The following is a 17076-nucleotide window of genomic DNA, read 5'->3' on the forward strand; positions in this document are numbered from 1 at the left end:
TTTTCGTAATTGCATTCCTTCTGATTCCTCCATGGGTTTCTCGACGCTGCCTGAACACTGCGCCTATTAAAGGTGTGCGGGGAGAAATAGCTTCTGGCTCACTTGTCACGTGAGCCCAGGGCCAGATGCCTGCAGTTCACATCCCTCACGTTGTCGAAAGAAAGAAAAGGAGCACATTGGTCCAAAGGTGAAGACCAAAGAGCAGGCGGCGATTTGTAGCGGGCACTTTGATACAGGTATCACAACAACAGGAGGCACCAGAGCATCAGCCACCTCAAGATCTCACAAGGCCACGCAGCTTACTGGGGACAGAATCATCATTCAAACCCCAGTTGGTCTAAGGGCAAAGCCCACATCCCTTTCCAGGGCCCCACGCTGCCCCCAACAATGGGATCAGTTTTGTAAAAGGGAGATTTCTCCTTCACGTTGGCAACCTAGGATTTGGAAAAGGGAGGAAGGAGGGGCAGGAGGAGAAAGAATGATTTTGTGCTCGTTTCAGACTCAAAAAAGATTACTCTCCAGCTGTCAGCTGAGCCCACAATCACCGTGGAGTTTTATTAAGGAGCAAGAGTCGGAGATGAGGGAAGTGACAGATTTAAAATTAACTTGCCAAACTCCCCATCAATATTGTGACAGTCCCCAAGCACCAGTTCAGCGACCCAGTGCGGCAACTTGACAACATTAACATAACTTTGTTGGAACAAAACCTTCCCCTCTGCCTTTTCAAGAGGAGCTAATTTTGGGGGTGGCAGGTATTCTTATCTCTGTCTTTCTGGCACTTCTGTGGCGGGTCTTTTTGGGCCAAGCCAGGAGTGCAGGTTTCATACACTTCCATTCTTCTTCTCTCCCCGGGGACCATCACCCATAGCAGGGTGGCGAAGTGACTCAGAGAGGCTTCTCCCCTTTATGGACCTACTGAGCGAACAAAGACCAGGGAAGGGACCCCTACACTGACACTTCCTGGACACTGACTTGAGTTCCCTTCAGGTTTTACGCCTGGAGCAATGTGCTCTCTGCACCAACTCTTACCAGCTCACCAGTCAGTCCCCTTTCTGCCCCTCACCCAATAACCTCTTACAACCAGCTTCGACATTACTTCCTGAACAGCATCTGGACTCTGAAATCCACGTGGGTCCCTGATGTTTGTCCCCGGGACACCCTGACTTCCACATGTCACTTGGCACAGCTTACTTGATGAAATTTCACTTGAACAAACATCTGTCTTTTGTCATCTATGAGCTTAGTAGGTAGAGTGAGTAAATAATTTATCATGTAATCCAGGTGACTTTTATCTGGGATAAATGCTAAGCCAGACAGGGCTCTGGGACAACACACATAAACTACAGAACTGTCCTAGTCAAACCGGAATGTAAAGTCACCCTACAAATGCCGGCATATGCTGCAACCACCTGCTTCTATTTGTGTCTCCATCACTTTGCGCAGTGATTAAAAATTCAGTGAATGAATGTAATAGTTTCTTTATCCTAAATATAAGCTCACAGGACCTTCCTGTCTTCCTTCCTTCCTTATTTTCCCCTGCCTTCCAAATAGTTAGTCAACTTCTATGCATCGAGCCCTATTTCTTTTTATTGCTGGGCAAACAAATAAACATGCTTTAGCCTGGAGGATGGGAAGGGACAATAAACAGAATGTCCTGAGCATCTACCATGGGCTAGTGGATTGAAACACTGTGTGTTATTTAGCTACCTGACCAATAAGGTAGTTAATGTATCCACCTTGTAAAAAAAGATAAGAACAGTGAAGTTGAGAGAAGGCAGGTGACTTGACCAAGGTCACACAGTGAATAGCAGCAGAGATGGAATTTAATTCCAAGTCTGCCTGAGTCCAAGCTGTGGTCTCATCATCCAGCTGTGCCAATGGCCTTAGCTTCGTAGAGGGAAGGTGAACTATGAGCAGTGCGGGGTGTAAAGTGCTGTGAGGGAGGGTGGGTCCAGGTCCGGAGATAGTGTGAAAGCTTCTCTGACCCACCATCTCACATACTTTGTACACAAGTTGTGAGAAACTGCTAGGTCTAGGGGATTTATAGCAATGAATGGTCAAAGAAGGTCCCAGGTCTCTTTTCAGCAGGGAAGGTAGACATTAAAGAACCTCACAAATGTTACATTTTTACAAATATCTCCTAGGAAAAACAGCACGAGGTCCAGACACAGGATTTTTTTCATCATTATTTTCACAGAAAGGGAAACTGCGGCTGGGTGGATAAATGACCAAGTTGACATTGCAGAGACATGAGATATGAACCCCAGTCCACTTGACCCCAAAGCCCATATAGCTCTTCATTTTCCCCCCTTTCTTTCTGAACAATGTGGTCACATTGTGGGCCACACCACCGTCTCAGCTCTGTGACCTCGGGGTCTCCGTACACAGGTATACAGAGTGGATATAGCATGGATTCATCTCCATAAACCTGCTGTCAGGATTAAAGCCTGTGATGTGCTTTGCAAAGCACGTGACCCATGGCGATGTGCTCTGGAAACAACGATCCTTATCACCACACTATTCTCCATTGGGGTGGACTTACCTACCGCACTAATTTGGTGGTCCACCACACATACAGGTCCTGCATTATTAGCTAACTTTGAATGTGGGTGTATTTTTAGAACATTTTCCCACTCTGTTCCCCACCCTCGAGTCCCCCAGCATAGCACAGCGATGCCAGGGAGTGGAGTGTGTGCCTGGGTGGTGGATGAGGGGGCAGGAATGGCCACCTGAAGATGGGTTTTGGGTCAGACTGCCTCCATTCCCATCCTGGCTCCACCACCAGCAAGCTGAATGCTGCTGAGAAGATGAGTGTCAGACCCTCTCCATGACACTGCTGTGAGACCTCAATGGGTTTCATGGAGTGCAGTGGCCCCCTGGCTCCGCCTCTCTGTCCCTGGCAGCTGGCGGCCTCCTCCTTGGCCACTGGCTCTTCCTCTCTCGGGCCTATGAGATCCAGAGCCCCCAGGCTCAGGGCTGGGGCTGGCTCTCCACTTTTCTCTCTAGTCCCTGCTGCCTTTGTCTCCTCTCATTTCTTTTTATATCATCTATATGCTAAACAATCTGAAATTTGCATTTCAAGCCTGGCCTCTCTTGGGGACTGGTACATCCAGCTGGCTTCCTGACATCTCCATGAGGGTATACATTAGACATGACAAGATGATGGTGATGAGTACCTGAAGTTTTATTACACTGTCGTTGGCTTTTATAAACGACTGGAATTTTCCACAGGAAAGTTCATTTTTTTAAGATGCTCGAAATCGAATGTCTGTTTATGCTCCCCTCCCTAGGCTGGCTCCTCGTACGGTCATTTTTGTCTCTGTCGGTAGTACTTCTATCTGTCCAGTTGCTCAGGTTAAAAGCAAGGAGCCAACCCTGCCTCCCCCTCCTCTTCCTCATCAGTACATTCCCTGGCTCTGCCCTGAGAGAACACTCAGAATCTGCCCACTTTTCTCTGTGTTGAATCCTACAACCACGCTTCACTGTCATTCGCACGGACCCTGCCAAAGCTGGGGATGTCTTTCTCTGCTCCCACCCTGCCCGCCAGCATCGATTCTCACCCCTTTAAATATCTGAGCGAGGTCATAGCCCTTTTCCACTCAATCCACACACTGGCTTCTTCCAAAGTATTGTAGTCACATGACTCCCAGGACTTGACACTAATTGCCACACTGCCTCCTCAATGTCCATTACCTTCTCATTTACAACCTGTTTTCCTACCACTTGCCTCCCCTCTATGCCTACGCTCCATCCAACAGGGCTGCATTTTGCTCATGGAACAAGCTGAGGGCCAGGAACCTGCTGTGCCCTCAGGCCGGAAGCTCTCTTCTGGACAACTGCAAAGCTCATTGTCTCACCCCTTAAGGCCCCTGCACACCTGTTACCTTAGCAAAAGCTCTTCCCTGGCCAGCCTCCATGAAAGAGAAATCCCCTGCCTGGACTCCACCCTCTCCCACGCTGGATACACTTGACAGAGTACATATTTATCTGTCCATTGTCTCCTACACTAGAATGTAATTCACAAAGGCAGGATTTTTATGAGTTAAGTTCACTGTAGTGTTCTGGCTTCCTCATGAGTGTGGCATACAGAGGTTGGACAAAGTAGGTTTCATAGTTGTTCGTATGGAAAAAAATAATACAAGACAAGAATAAATAATAACATGAGAATAAACTCTGTGTTTCCCATTACTCATAACTGTAAACCTTCTTCAGCCAACCCCACATCATGGGTATTCCATGAATGTTTGTGATAGCATAGGGCTACAATGGTGCCTAGTGCAGGTTAACTCCTGCCTGTCATTGCTAGCACCATTACCGTGGTTACTACTACCACTCCTATCACTTTTACTGGTTCTAGATCCCTTACATTTACTATCTTAGCTGTCTCACAGCAACACAATGAGACATAAGGACACTTATTTACCTCTGAGGAGACTAGGCTGAGAAAGGTGACATCACCTGAATGAGGCCGAACAGCCCAAGAGGCAGAACCACCCTTCTCCAAAATGCCGTTCTCTCCACCTTCCTGGGACCCCTACTTTCTCCAGGGAGGGCACCAATGGGATGCCTATACTAGAATGTTCTCTTGTCAGTGTCCAAAGTCTGTCTATGGGAAGAACTTTAAGAGACATCACTAAGTGGGAGAAAGTGAATAACAATGTACTTTATGAATCTTTTATGAAATATCAGGGGTGGGATAATCTTATTTGCTCAGATTTACATACAAAACAAAACAAAAACCCACACATGTCACACTGGAAAGACACCCAAGAGACTAATAAAAATGGGTGGAGGTCGGGAGAAAGGGATGGGAGGAAACAGGGAAGGAGTGACACTCCTCATTGGGTGTCTTTAATACTCTTTGTTTTTGAACTTTGTGAATTCAGTGTCTACAAAGAAAAATAAGCCAACCACATTGCCACAGCCAAGAGGAACCCAAGGAGATGGACAATAAGGGTAAAGGAGTGGCAAAGGGACCTTAAGGTTTCCTCCACCCTAGCAAACTCCAGACAAGCTTTGCCCTGGCTCCGGATCCTTGACCTCCCTTCTCTTAGAGCATTTTCTCTGGCAATGTGTCACCATAAATTTTGTCTCTGCCCCTTTAACATATAATTTATTTTATTTATTTTTAAAATTTATTTATCTTCTATGTTGAGGATATTACAGATGTCCCTCATTTCCACCCCATTTCTCCCTTCACTTGGTTCCCACCCCACCCCACTGTTGTCTGTGTCCACGGATTATGCATATTGCATATAAGTACTTTGGTTATTTTCTGCCCGTAAATCTTTTTAAAAGCCTCTTGCCAGTTTTTATAGCCCAGCAATGTCTTCCTCAAGAACCAGAGAGCCCCCTCTTTGAAATGTAATCATCAAGGAGGATGCGGACAAACACATTTGCAAAGTCCAGAATAGATGCAACAGGAAGTAGCCCCACATCACCTTTTCATGCTCCCCACAGCCCTGAAAACACCCCTTCCCTTGTTTCAATGAGATGGAGCTCAGACCTCACTCCCCTTGCAATGGCATTGAATATAGTCTTCCATGCCTGCCTGGTGTAATTTTTGCTTTGATAGTCGTAACACTGGGTAAGATCCTGGATCAGAAGAAAAAGGACAATAGGTAAAAACCAAGGTAATCTAAACAACTGACTTTATTCAAGGCTATTGCAATCTAACAGAGTTAGATAATACCAAAAAAGAAGTATATTATTTCCTACTTTCTATCATGCTTGACTCTGTGAGTCTTGCATGTCCAAAACCTGGCACATCATAAATACATGATGTACAGTTATTGGCTGGACCAGAAGGTGGAAGAAAATTTAATTGCAATGCAGTTTAATGTCAAGCAAGGTTGGCAGCTCCTTTGCAAATGCAGCTGTGGCACACCTGTATGGCCTCAGGCTTGTGCATTCCCAGCAGCTAGGTCCACATGGCCTCCTTAGGAGCAGTTTGGGAGGAACAGACACTTAAAGAGATATTCTTTGGTGTAACATTCTCTGGACTAAGAGATGGCAAGGAAGACAAAGCTCTTCATCCTCTTTTTTTCCTTCCACTCTAGAAAACACCCAAAGCAAGTTGTAGCCGCTTCAAGGTCACAGCCAGTGCCAGGCACTCATAGAGAATAAAGAGGGAGGCGGCTGGCTGATTTGAGGGCTACGGTTCTTTTTAAATGGTCAGGGACAGACTGAACTAAATAGGACTGGGTTATCTGAACGCCAGCTGCTTCAGCTCCAAGCCTTTGACTGCTAAGTAAATGCACATTTAGTGGGCTCCTCAGAGGATCATAGGAGACATAAAAGTACATGCTTATGTTAGACTGTTAAGAGCCACCTTTGAGGTGTTCCACTAGATTATCATTAACAGTAATTATTCAGTGGCGATGCTTCATCAAACCACAGCCACTGCCCTCAGAGCTTTCAGTATTAATTCATATCCAATAAACCGTGATCACGGCTTTCATCAGAATTGTTACTAAGTATATTTCTATTCAGGGCACCTCCCTGAAATGGAAATATTTCCCTAAAAATTAATTATCTTGATACACACGCGTAGGCCGATTAATGTGATCTTAGAACAGACATGCTTTTTCATTTCTCTGGAAGGAATACAAAGAAAGCAAATGCTGATGAGTTAGCATCCGCATGATCTCGAGCGTGCCAGCAGAGACACTCCAGCAAAAGGTTTCGAAGTAAGTGGTAACCCACAGATCCTCATATTCGTGCTAAGAAAACGTCACTGACATTTGTGTATGTCCCTGCACTTTACAGAGCATTTTAACCTGATTTTTCTCATCACCTCTCCAGCCCCACGGTAATTACCCTCTACAGCTGGTATTATGTTGTCCCCGGATTTAGTGGTGAGCAAACTGGGCTTAGAAAGGTTGTAGGACGAAGCGAAGTCTTATGGCCATAAATGGTCCTGTTCCTGTAATTCTTAAGTAACCTTTTGTGTTTGAATGCCCATCCTTCATCACTTATCTCTGCAATCCATGATCTACCTGCATGCTCATGTCTGCAGATGCTCTGTGCCCTTACTTGCTTGGAGCCCTCTCCCACCTGGCTAACTGTGAACCATGGCCCCTAGGTTAGGTGTCTGCCAGCATCTCTTACAGGAATTCTTCCCTGCCTCTCACCCACACCGACGCTGGACCAGCAGCTGGGCTGCTTAAGAATAAGAACCTTGACTATCTCCTTCACCTCTCCATCCCCAGTGCTGAGTAACTCTTAGGCACTGGACAGAAACTTGGTAAATGAGAACAAGTGGTAAAAGCCAAGAGGGGAATCTCTGACCCCAAGGGCAGTTCTCCAGCCCCGTCCCACACCTCCTGTAATGAACAAAATGGCGATAACAACAACCAATGACGTCTGAGGGGCTATGATTTCTGCAGAGAGTGACCTACCAGGGCTGCCTTAGCAAAATGCAAATCGAGTCCAATTTCAGTGCTGTGGACTCCATCCATTCAGGATGCCTAATCCTTGGCCAGGGGATGGGCGGCCTTGTACCTTTGGAGTTTTTATTTATAAAAGAGATTGCTAAGCACATTAGTGCATTAGCAGTGCAAACAAGATCACCAGGAAAGGCAGGAGATACTTAGAAGAACAAACTGCCTGGAGTCACTCTGGAAGCACCCATTATGACCAAACAATCGCTGTGCTAATGACAACTGCTCCGCTAATTACAGTGGCTGGGCTAATTGGCATCCATCCTTATCTGCAGGGCAGGTTCCCCAGTGGAACTTCCCCTTCCCAGTACTTAGACCAGCCCGAGTTCCTGCCTGCGCTGGTGTGGAATGAAATTGCTGCGGTTCCTTAAAAATGGTCTCTGCTTCAGATGCCCCAGTGATTCAGACGGGCTTCCCTCTCCTGGAAAAAGGACACCGTCAGGGATTTTGAAGCCAGAAAATTAGAAACAAAACCGAAAAGAAAAAAAAAAGAAAAAAGAGGGGGGGAAAGAGATGTGAGACGGATCTAGTTGCTTTGGCCGTTTTAAACAACTTCTGCAGACTAGACACACATGCTCAGGTTACTTGGAGGACATTCAGAAAATAGGTCTAATGTGTTTTCTTTGTAAAATGACCGTGTTTGGTATATTCCGAGATGTGGACACTGAGGATAACATTTACAAATTTTGAAGTGGCTATGTTTCTTTCTTCGCTTACTATAATCAGCAAGAAAGATTAGAGGGGTCTTGTTGAAACATGAATTGCGACTTCCTGCTCCCAGGAAGACATCAGAAAAACAAAGCTTTTGGGGCCACTTAATAAGGTGACTCAGGGCCTTCAGCTAGGGAACGGGTGGCTGCCACTAGGGAGAGGCAGCCTTCCTCCAGTCCTCACAGAGGGCCCTTCTGTCTGGCCGGGCGTGGGCCGCTGGTGCCTCAGCTGGAAATCCCACATCTCACTCCACACTGTCCTCTTCCTCGGCTCAGTATGCACTCATGGTAAGCAGATGGATTGAAAAGCACCGCCCGGGCAAATCTTTCAGGAGCTCTTCGGGCTCTTTGCAGGCCACTCTTGAAGACTCACAAGCAAATAGCTACTGCTGGCAGAACCCCGGGACTTTGGACTGGCTTTTGCAAAATCTGTCCTTGCAATTTGTGCGGCCCCCATTCCCTAGCAGCTTCTCCGCCCTGCTATTGCTGAGACTCCAGGCTCAGTAACAGGTCTTGGCTGACGCTTATCTAAATCCAGGCAATCTGTAACCAGAGCTGACCTTTCTTACAGGAATGAGGTGGGATAAAGGGAATGGGGGAGGGAAGGAAGTAAAAATCAAACCACCAAATACCACCAACCTTTGATGATTTATCTCACTCTAGTAGCCTGCAAATTCCCTCACTGATCAAGAGCTGAAGAAGCCCAGCTGGTGTGGTTGAGTGGTTGAGTGTCGACCTACGAACCTGGAGGTCATGGTTCGATTTCTGGCCAGGGCACATGCCCAGATTGCGGGCTCAATACCCAGTGTGGAGAGTGTAGGAGGCAGCCGACCATTGATTCTCTCTCATCACTGATGTTTCTCTCTCCCTTTTTTTCTGAAATCAATTAAAAAATAATATGTAGATGTATGTATGTATATATTTTAAGAGCTGAGGGGAGGGGATCCTGAGAATGACCGCCCTCTTCCCCCCCAATGCTCATCAGGACAAACACAGATCAGCGCAAGGGATTAATGCCACCAGAGCTTGACCTCACTTACTGGGTTCAGGGACAATTCGAGTGCCATCTGTGACTCTTCATGTTCCCACAGAACTTGACAGTTCACTAAAGACTTTATGTTCATGCATCTCCGTCTGAACTGGACTCCTCGTCCAGAACTGTCCTGGCGGCAGCCAGTCTCTTAAAATAACCCTTATTGCCTCCTGGAGATAAATTCCCTTGTGACGTAGTATGAGCTCTGTGTCTTTTTATTTTATTTTACTGTAGAGAGTAAGACACATGCTGTTCCCTATCACTGGAGGCCTCTCCTTTAACCCTTTCACCTTTCATGCTGCCACAAATCTTTCCGCTTCTCCCTCCCCATCTCTTTAACCCTGTCCCCCATTAACATCATGTTCATTCCCTCTGTGCTTGCCTGTCCCTGCTGCAGCCCAGACTCCCATTAAACAGCTCCTCTACCTTGGTCTCTCTCCATGTCTCTGCTCTGAATGTTCCCTTTATCAATCTTTCCTGTCTCCATCTCTCTGTGTGTGTCTCCTAGCATGTGCCACACTTAACCTTCGCACTAGGTGGCTGGCTGATAACTCCTGGACTTGTCCAGGTCCTAACCATCTCTACACGCTCATCTCCCAGAGACAGGCGACACCCAACACGTGGCTACCTGAGGATGTGGCCAGGAATGGGGCCATTCCTGCAGAATCAGGCACATGGGGGGAGAAGGGGGTTTGTCTCAGACCCCTCCTTGGCTATGAATCTGACTTCTCCCTAGTGCCCTTGGGTCCTCCCTCCCTGCCGAGTCTCACCACATGCTAACAAGGGCTATTTCCAACTTATATGCATCCCTTAGAACAGAATCAGAAACCGGGAAACTAACTTTCAATGTCCGAGGGGCCCACATCAAGGTGAGCACTGGGCAAGTTATAGTCATTCCTGGGCCTCAGTGTATCCATTTGCACCACAAGAAGTTAGTTCTGAGATAACGGGTAAATCTTTAAGTGCTTGTCCAATTTGCAAACTTGGAACATGAGACTTTCTGTAAGACAGAAATCTGGGTAGCTCTTTCGGAGATTCCGTAGAGGATGTGAGAATGCAGACCTGTCTCCTCTCAGCAGTTGCTAGGAGCAGGGATCTGGGCAGGGGCACGGAGAACGAAGCAGAGCTGTAGCGTCCACACCGGTGACTCAGACTCGGCGGGGAGAGAGTTGGAAAGCCCAGGCCAGGCAGTTGTCAGGAAAGGAGGCAGAAGGCAGGGCAGTTGGTGGGGTGCCTGCTGGCTACTCAAGAGGGCTGGACTGGAGACTACTTGCAGGAGGGAGGAAAAGGAGGTGAGAAATGATGACTGCCTTTGATGCTGAAAAATCTGCAGGCCTGCCTTCTGGAACTTGGGGAACAAGGGTGCTGCAGTGCTCTCCCAAACCCCCACAACCTATCCGGGGCTCAGGGAGGGAGACGTGAAAGAGATAAATTTAGACTCATCAGAACTGCCTTAGCAAGTGGCTCCAAGAGGTGACATGGTCTGGAGACAGAAATAATTACAAAGAAAGTTTAAGTGAAGCCAATGATGAGGGAGCTTAGTGAACTGGGCTACTCTGATTTAATAATAGTCTGGGAAGTTCTCTAAACCTGGAGGCTGTTGTTAAAAGAGAAAGAGTGGGCTGTTCACTATACTGCCTTCCAGGAGCAAATCAGGGCACACGCAGACCCTGGCTATTCAGAGACGACCTCAAACTGAATGGTTGGGAACAACGCACAGCATCTGAGGCTGAATAAAACTGCCTCATGGGGATAAAACTGTCTGAGCCTGGAGACTCCCAAACAGGCTTTAAGGAGCCATTCTCTCTCTTCCTCCCAGTCTGTTGGTAGGAGAATGGCATCCCTCTGGGCCATCAGGAGATCTGCGATCATGGGCCAGCTCCACAGTGACTTGCTTTGTGACCTTAGCCAAGTCCCTTCTCCATACACAAAATGAGATCCAGGGATCCCATGAAGCCCCTTCAAGATCTAACATCTTGTCCTGGCCAGTGTTTCTCAGGGGTTAGAGCATCAATCTGCACACCAGAGGGTTATGGGTAGAATTCCTGGTCAATGGCATTGCAGGTTCAATCTCCATCCAGCCCTGGTTGGGGAACATGCAACCAATCAATGTGTCCAATGTGTCTCTCTCATCTCTCTCATAACCCCCCTTCTCTCTTCTCTCTCTTTTACCTTCTCTCCCAATATCCCCCTCCCTCTCCCTTTCACTCTCTCTAAAAGTCAATGGGAAAAATGTCCTCATTCCTCGGGTAAGGACTAAAAAAAAGATCTAGCATCATAATACACAATGGACCAAGTTAATTTCCATACAAGAGAATGAGAGCTAGTGCATTTGATCACTTAACACATGCAGCCACTCTGATGTTAACTGTGAAAAATAAAACCACATAAAACATACAATGTGCCTATCACAGTGGCTGGCATATGATGCAACATCCCGTTTTAAAGAGGAGGCAGGAGGACTATGCTTGCCACATGTGGGACCAGGGTTTGGAGTAGGTCTTTCTAAAGGTCTGTTTTCCTGACTCTCCCTCCTGCCTATCCATATGTCTGAGCTTCTTCCTGGACAGGGAAATGCCCCTTTCCTTCTTTCAAAATCCTCATCCTCTGAGAAGTCATTTATCAAGACATCGGTTGCATTTCTACACACTAATAATGAACTATCAGGAAGGGAGGCTAAAAAATAAGTACCCAATCCCATTTACAATTGCATCAAAACACACAATACCTAGAAATAAATTTAACCAACAAGTTAAAAATCCATACACAAAAATTATAAGACACTCGAGAAAGAAACCGAAATAGATACATATGGAGGCATATACCAAGATCATGGAAAAGAAGAATTAACATCATTAACATGTCCATACCACTCAGAGCAATCTATTGATTCAACATAATTCCTATCAAAATACCCATGATGTTTTGTTTGTTTATTTGTTTGTTTTTTTACAGAACTAGAGCAAAGAATCCAAAAATGCATATGGAACCACAAATCATTCCTTGCAATTCCTCTCAAAATGCTTCCCATGGGAAGTCCTTGGAAATCACTGGCATTCCTTGGAACTCCACTTTGCAAATGGAATTTTCATATATGTCTTTCAATAGCATGAAATCTACAAGCTTATAAATTCCTTTCTCAACGACAAGGGGTAATTTACTTTTTTCCAAGCAGCATTATTCTATCCATCATGATTCTCAAGGTAGAGTTTCATAGATTTTATTAAAACAACAGAAAACCAGTATTGTAAAATCTGTGTCAAGTAATTCATCCAGATTGTCCTTAAATTTCTCCGAGTTTTTCCAATCATGCAGCATTCAGCTTCTGCTTGAGCCTCTGAGCAGCAGAAAGCAATTTGCTGGGAACTGGAGGGCTTGGCTCGGCCACTAAATTGCTATGTGGCTGCCAGTCACTCTATCACCCTTGGCTGATCCTTCAACCTTACCCTTTTGCCTGCAATTGCTCACTGGGCCTTGTCCATTATACCTCACAACTATCTCCCAACATTCCTTTTTATCTTCAGCAGTATTCCCATCACCCTGCTTCAAGGTGACTTCAACAACAGACACCTTATTGACCCCCCATTTCACTCCTCTTGTCCTCCTCAGCACAATCTACTTCAGAGGCAGACATTGTGAGGGTGAAATCTCCAATGCAGTCAAGATATGCTCCCCTCCCTCAACCATGTAAGAGCCCTCCCATCTGCTATTAGAATAAAGACCAGGCCTGCAAGGCTCCGTGACCTGCCATTGATTACTGTGCTGGCTTCACTGTCTACCATCCCCCCCCACTCATGTGCTCAGCTTCAACCTCAGCAGCCTTCATTGCCTAAAATTCTAGAGTTTTTCCTTCTCAGAATATGTGTCTCTGATTGAGACCTTTTTCTAAGGCTAACTCTCCCTCATGTTACAGGTATTAGTTTAATAACATGTCATCTACAAAGTAGACCCCAAAGCCTTATTACTGTGTTCTAGTCCAACAGATGTGCTCCGTCCCTCTCTAAACTACATCCAACTGCATTAGATCCCACTGCCGACTGCTTTCCTGGGACCCTAAATGTTAACTTTATAATACCTACCACAAATCAAGTAAATGCAGAAGATTACGATCACACACACACACTCACACATTCACACGCACACACTCACATTCACACTCACAAACTCAAAAATTCACACTCACACACTCACTCACACATTCACACACACACACACACACACACACACACACACACACACACACAAAATACCTAAGTACCATAGGGTATAGGGCCATTTTCATCTCATTTTCCACTGTATCCCAAGTAACTAGTATGGGAGCTAGGACATATTAGGTGCTCAGAGTGTGTACAATCACTACTGAAGTGAACGCTTTTAGGTAATTCACATTACATTTCCATTCTAGTTCTATGAAATGGGAAGTGATGAGGTGTGCTGAGCTAGAAAGCAGGAGCAGGGCTTTGGAGCCAGCGAGGCTGACACGCGAGTCCTCTCTCTCTCACTCGATGGTGACCTTTCCCTCTCTGATGTTAACTGCTCAGGTGTGAAATGAAGGCCACGGGACCTCCAAGGGTTTTACTGAAGAAGCTACACTGGCATTCTCCTGGCCCTCCCTCTCCCTGGAAGGGGGATGTGGGAAAGCCACTAGACACTTCCATTTCTTAGCAGAGAAAAGGAGGTGATCACAGTCCTTGCTCCCTACAACCATGGTGAGGATGACATAGCATAATGGGTCAATGATGCTAAGAATGCCTTCTGCATGTGCTGGACTAATGTTAGTGGCTCCTGCTCCTCCTCCTCCTCCTCCTCCTCCTCTTCTTCTTCTTCTTCTTCTTCTTCTTCTTCTTCTTCTTCTTCTTCTTTATTATTATTATTATTATTATTATTACTACCATTATTATTATACTTGACATATAATAATTCTTATTAAATAGCAGCCACTATTACCACCCCAACTACAATAACTATTATTAATTTGATGATGGGATAAGGATGACAATTTTTATAATGTGATGTTTCTTACTAGCTCCGACTTTTGGTGGTAAAACCTCAAGTAGTGGGGAGAACCTGCTTTGTAATATCCTGTCTCATATTCATGCAAAACTGCCTAACAGTACAGTTGTTCTCTTTAAGAAAGAGAATTTCTTACACACGGAACAGTTCTTCTCCCTTTACCATCTTCAGATTCTGAGGCATGAAGACTTCCCACCCAAGGTCTTTCTTCTCCCAAGAGAACAACCTGTTACCTCACCCTTCCCAGGACGCCTTTCTCAACGAGCTGCACATACAATCCTCATATCATTTGGCAAACCCGGTCCCAGTGCTGTTTGCTCTTGTAAGAGAGTAGTCTCATATATTAGTTTCTCATCTGCCTCCGTATTGGTTAACAGAGAAATTGGTCTTTGACATATTGATAACAAAAAAATACAGGGGTTTCTAAATAGCTTTACTGAGATTTAGTGTATGTGTGTACGTATGTGTGTGTGTGTGTATATGTGTGTGTATGCAGATGGAGGAAGAAGAAAAGAGAGTTGTTTTCAGAATGTTCAAGAAAATGTTAATTCTGCATATTTCTGGGTGATGGTAATTTTATTTTCTACTTCATTAAATATCTTTATTTTTGAACTGCTTGACTAGATTACACAGGACACTTACTTTGTAATACACTGAAAGATTAATTAAATTTTTTAAAAAACTCCATTAACTACACTTACAGGAAGAATTTATATTGAATTGAAAATAAGTGAACAGAGTTAGAAAAATGGGAGGTTGGGAGGAATAAGGGCTAGCTAGGTCAGAGAAGGGAACTCATGGTATGAGTTTTCTGACTTCTAACACTCATGGGTGGCGTCAGTGAGCTTAGGGAGATGCTTGCCAGTGTCAGAGGACTCAATTCAATGGTGCCCATGGCTCCTCCCGCCCATATTTTGGGTCAGTGATTCAACCAGTGAAATGCCAAGGACGGCCCCCATACCTAAAGGTCATCTGGAAGACTTGGCCTTGGTTCACATGCTGGGTCCGGTTGTTGTAGCCATGTAGCATCTCTCCAAAGAGGGTGTCGTTGAATTTGGAGTCGGGCTTGAGGCACTTGGGGCCCTCGCAGACATCCGAGAGCATGAGGCAGGATTTCCCATCAGGCGCCAGCTTGTACTCCTCCACACAGCTGTGTGACAGAGCAGAGCAGAGAGTTAGTAGCATGTGGGGATGCCCCTCCCCCCCCCGCGCCCCGAGGTGATCTGACACGGAGGCCTCCTTTGCCTGCAAAACAGGTCAGAGTTTAGGAACAGAGACAGCTCTTCTGGCGGGAGTCTATCTAGGGCACAGGTGTCTTGAGAGAAGCACATTAATCCTGCAAATTGGTAAATCCAAGGGAAGTCATTTGTAACATTTCAGAGGAGCCGAGGGGAAACCCGGAGTGCACATTCATGCACAAAGGAAATTTAAAAACGGCTTTCCATGAGCACACAGACTTCCAGAAGCATGACTGACCATTTCATTGGGAATTGTCAACTAGCTCCTCAAACTGGAATCTATTCCCAGTGTATCTGTTGACCCAGGTGAAAGACTAGCGCCAAAACAAGGCTTTATTGCCCTGGTAGCTCAGAGGGGATTTTTCCAGGACCACGGACAGCGCAGGTAGCAGCTGCTGTTTCTGTTAAATTAGCAATGTTCACAGACTCTGCTGGCCTGTAAGTACCGGTCCTGACAGCACCAGGGCCCTGGACAGACCTCTGAAGCAGGGCAGGTTCCTCAGTGGACCAAAGAGGCAGCTGAATGGGACGTGGAAGTAATAATTATGATGTTTGGGTTTGCAGTGGGAAAGGAATCTCTTAAGAGAGGAATAGGGAGAAGGTAGGAAGCATAAAAATCAGCCCCTGACAAAGATCAACCCAGAAACGGGACTTCTTTGAGTGTCCGCCTGCTGCACACAAGGGGTAGGGTGCACATAATAAAATAAACAAGAGCTGGACAACTGGAGAAACTGTATCAACACCATCTCTGCTCCTTTGGACCTCTCTAAACCTTGGCAAGTCATTTACTCTTCAATCTCCCGTTTCCTCATCTGTAAAACTCTGACCTTAATTTACCAGGATGCTATGAGGTCCCATGATACACTGAATGAAGAAGAGAAAAAAAACCACACAGGAATTGCAAGCAGTTAACAAGATTATTGTAGGAAGGGTGGCATTTCTATTTATTGAGCACATAAGATCCAACTGGTACTTTGCATATCTATATTTGATCATGGGGGGGGAAAAAAAGCAGTGTCATTCCTGCTTTACAAAGAAGCAAAATGAGGAGCCAAGAAATAAAGCATGTCCCACCAAAAGTGGCAAAGTGGGCACTCAATGCAGGTTTTTTGTTTTTGTTTTTTTTTTTACAAACAATGTGCAGTGGGAAAAACTATAGCAAGAAGGCATGTCCTGGTGCCCCAGTCATGTCTATTTCCTTTTCTGCAAGCCTATGTTAAATGTAAGCTATTAACCTTCAAAAAAGTTGCAGTACAGCTAAAGTGAGTTATATAAACATGCAGAGTATATAATAAGGACTTGAAAAAGTGTAAATCCATCCATGTATGCCAGGAGCTTCCCAGCAAATATGAGAAATGATTTACCCACTCATGAATAAGTACACTTTTGTTGTAAATGATTTAATATCACCAAAGCCTACAGAGTACAATGTAGAAAATTACTCACTTCCCATGCCACATATATATTTTTACTTCCTGTTAGTGGTAATCATTGTTAACTATTATGCATTCTTCCAAAGTTTTATCAGTGCATTTAAAGATACACATTAAATATAATTTATATATAAAGTATCCCCTCAAAAGTATAAACATACTTTGGCAGATAACCTATTACATTTTGAAAATGAAATATATTTTAAT

At 45.3% G+C, this 17076-nt stretch overlaps 1 protein-coding gene across 3 annotated transcripts in view; it reads right to left on the reverse strand.

Moving 5' to 3' along the window:
* Positions 1 to 17076, reverse strand: part of ASTN2 (astrotactin 2) — a 700161-nt gene that overhangs the window by 244788 nt on the left and 438297 nt on the right. For all 3 annotated transcript variants that reach the window (XM_045579858.1, XM_036432815.2, XM_036432814.2), the window contains one exon: positions 15160 to 15348. In XM_045579858.1, the coding sequence (XP_045435814.1) occupies positions 15160 to 15348 (189 nt within the window). The remainder of the gene's footprint in view (positions 1 to 15159; positions 15349 to 17076) is intronic.

This window comes from Pipistrellus kuhlii, unplaced genomic scaffold (assembly GCF_014108245.1).
Source record: "Pipistrellus kuhlii isolate mPipKuh1 unplaced genomic scaffold, mPipKuh1.p scaffold_m20_p_12, whole genome shotgun sequence".
NCBI classification, from domain to species: domain Eukaryota; kingdom Metazoa; phylum Chordata; class Mammalia; order Chiroptera; family Vespertilionidae; genus Pipistrellus; species Pipistrellus kuhlii.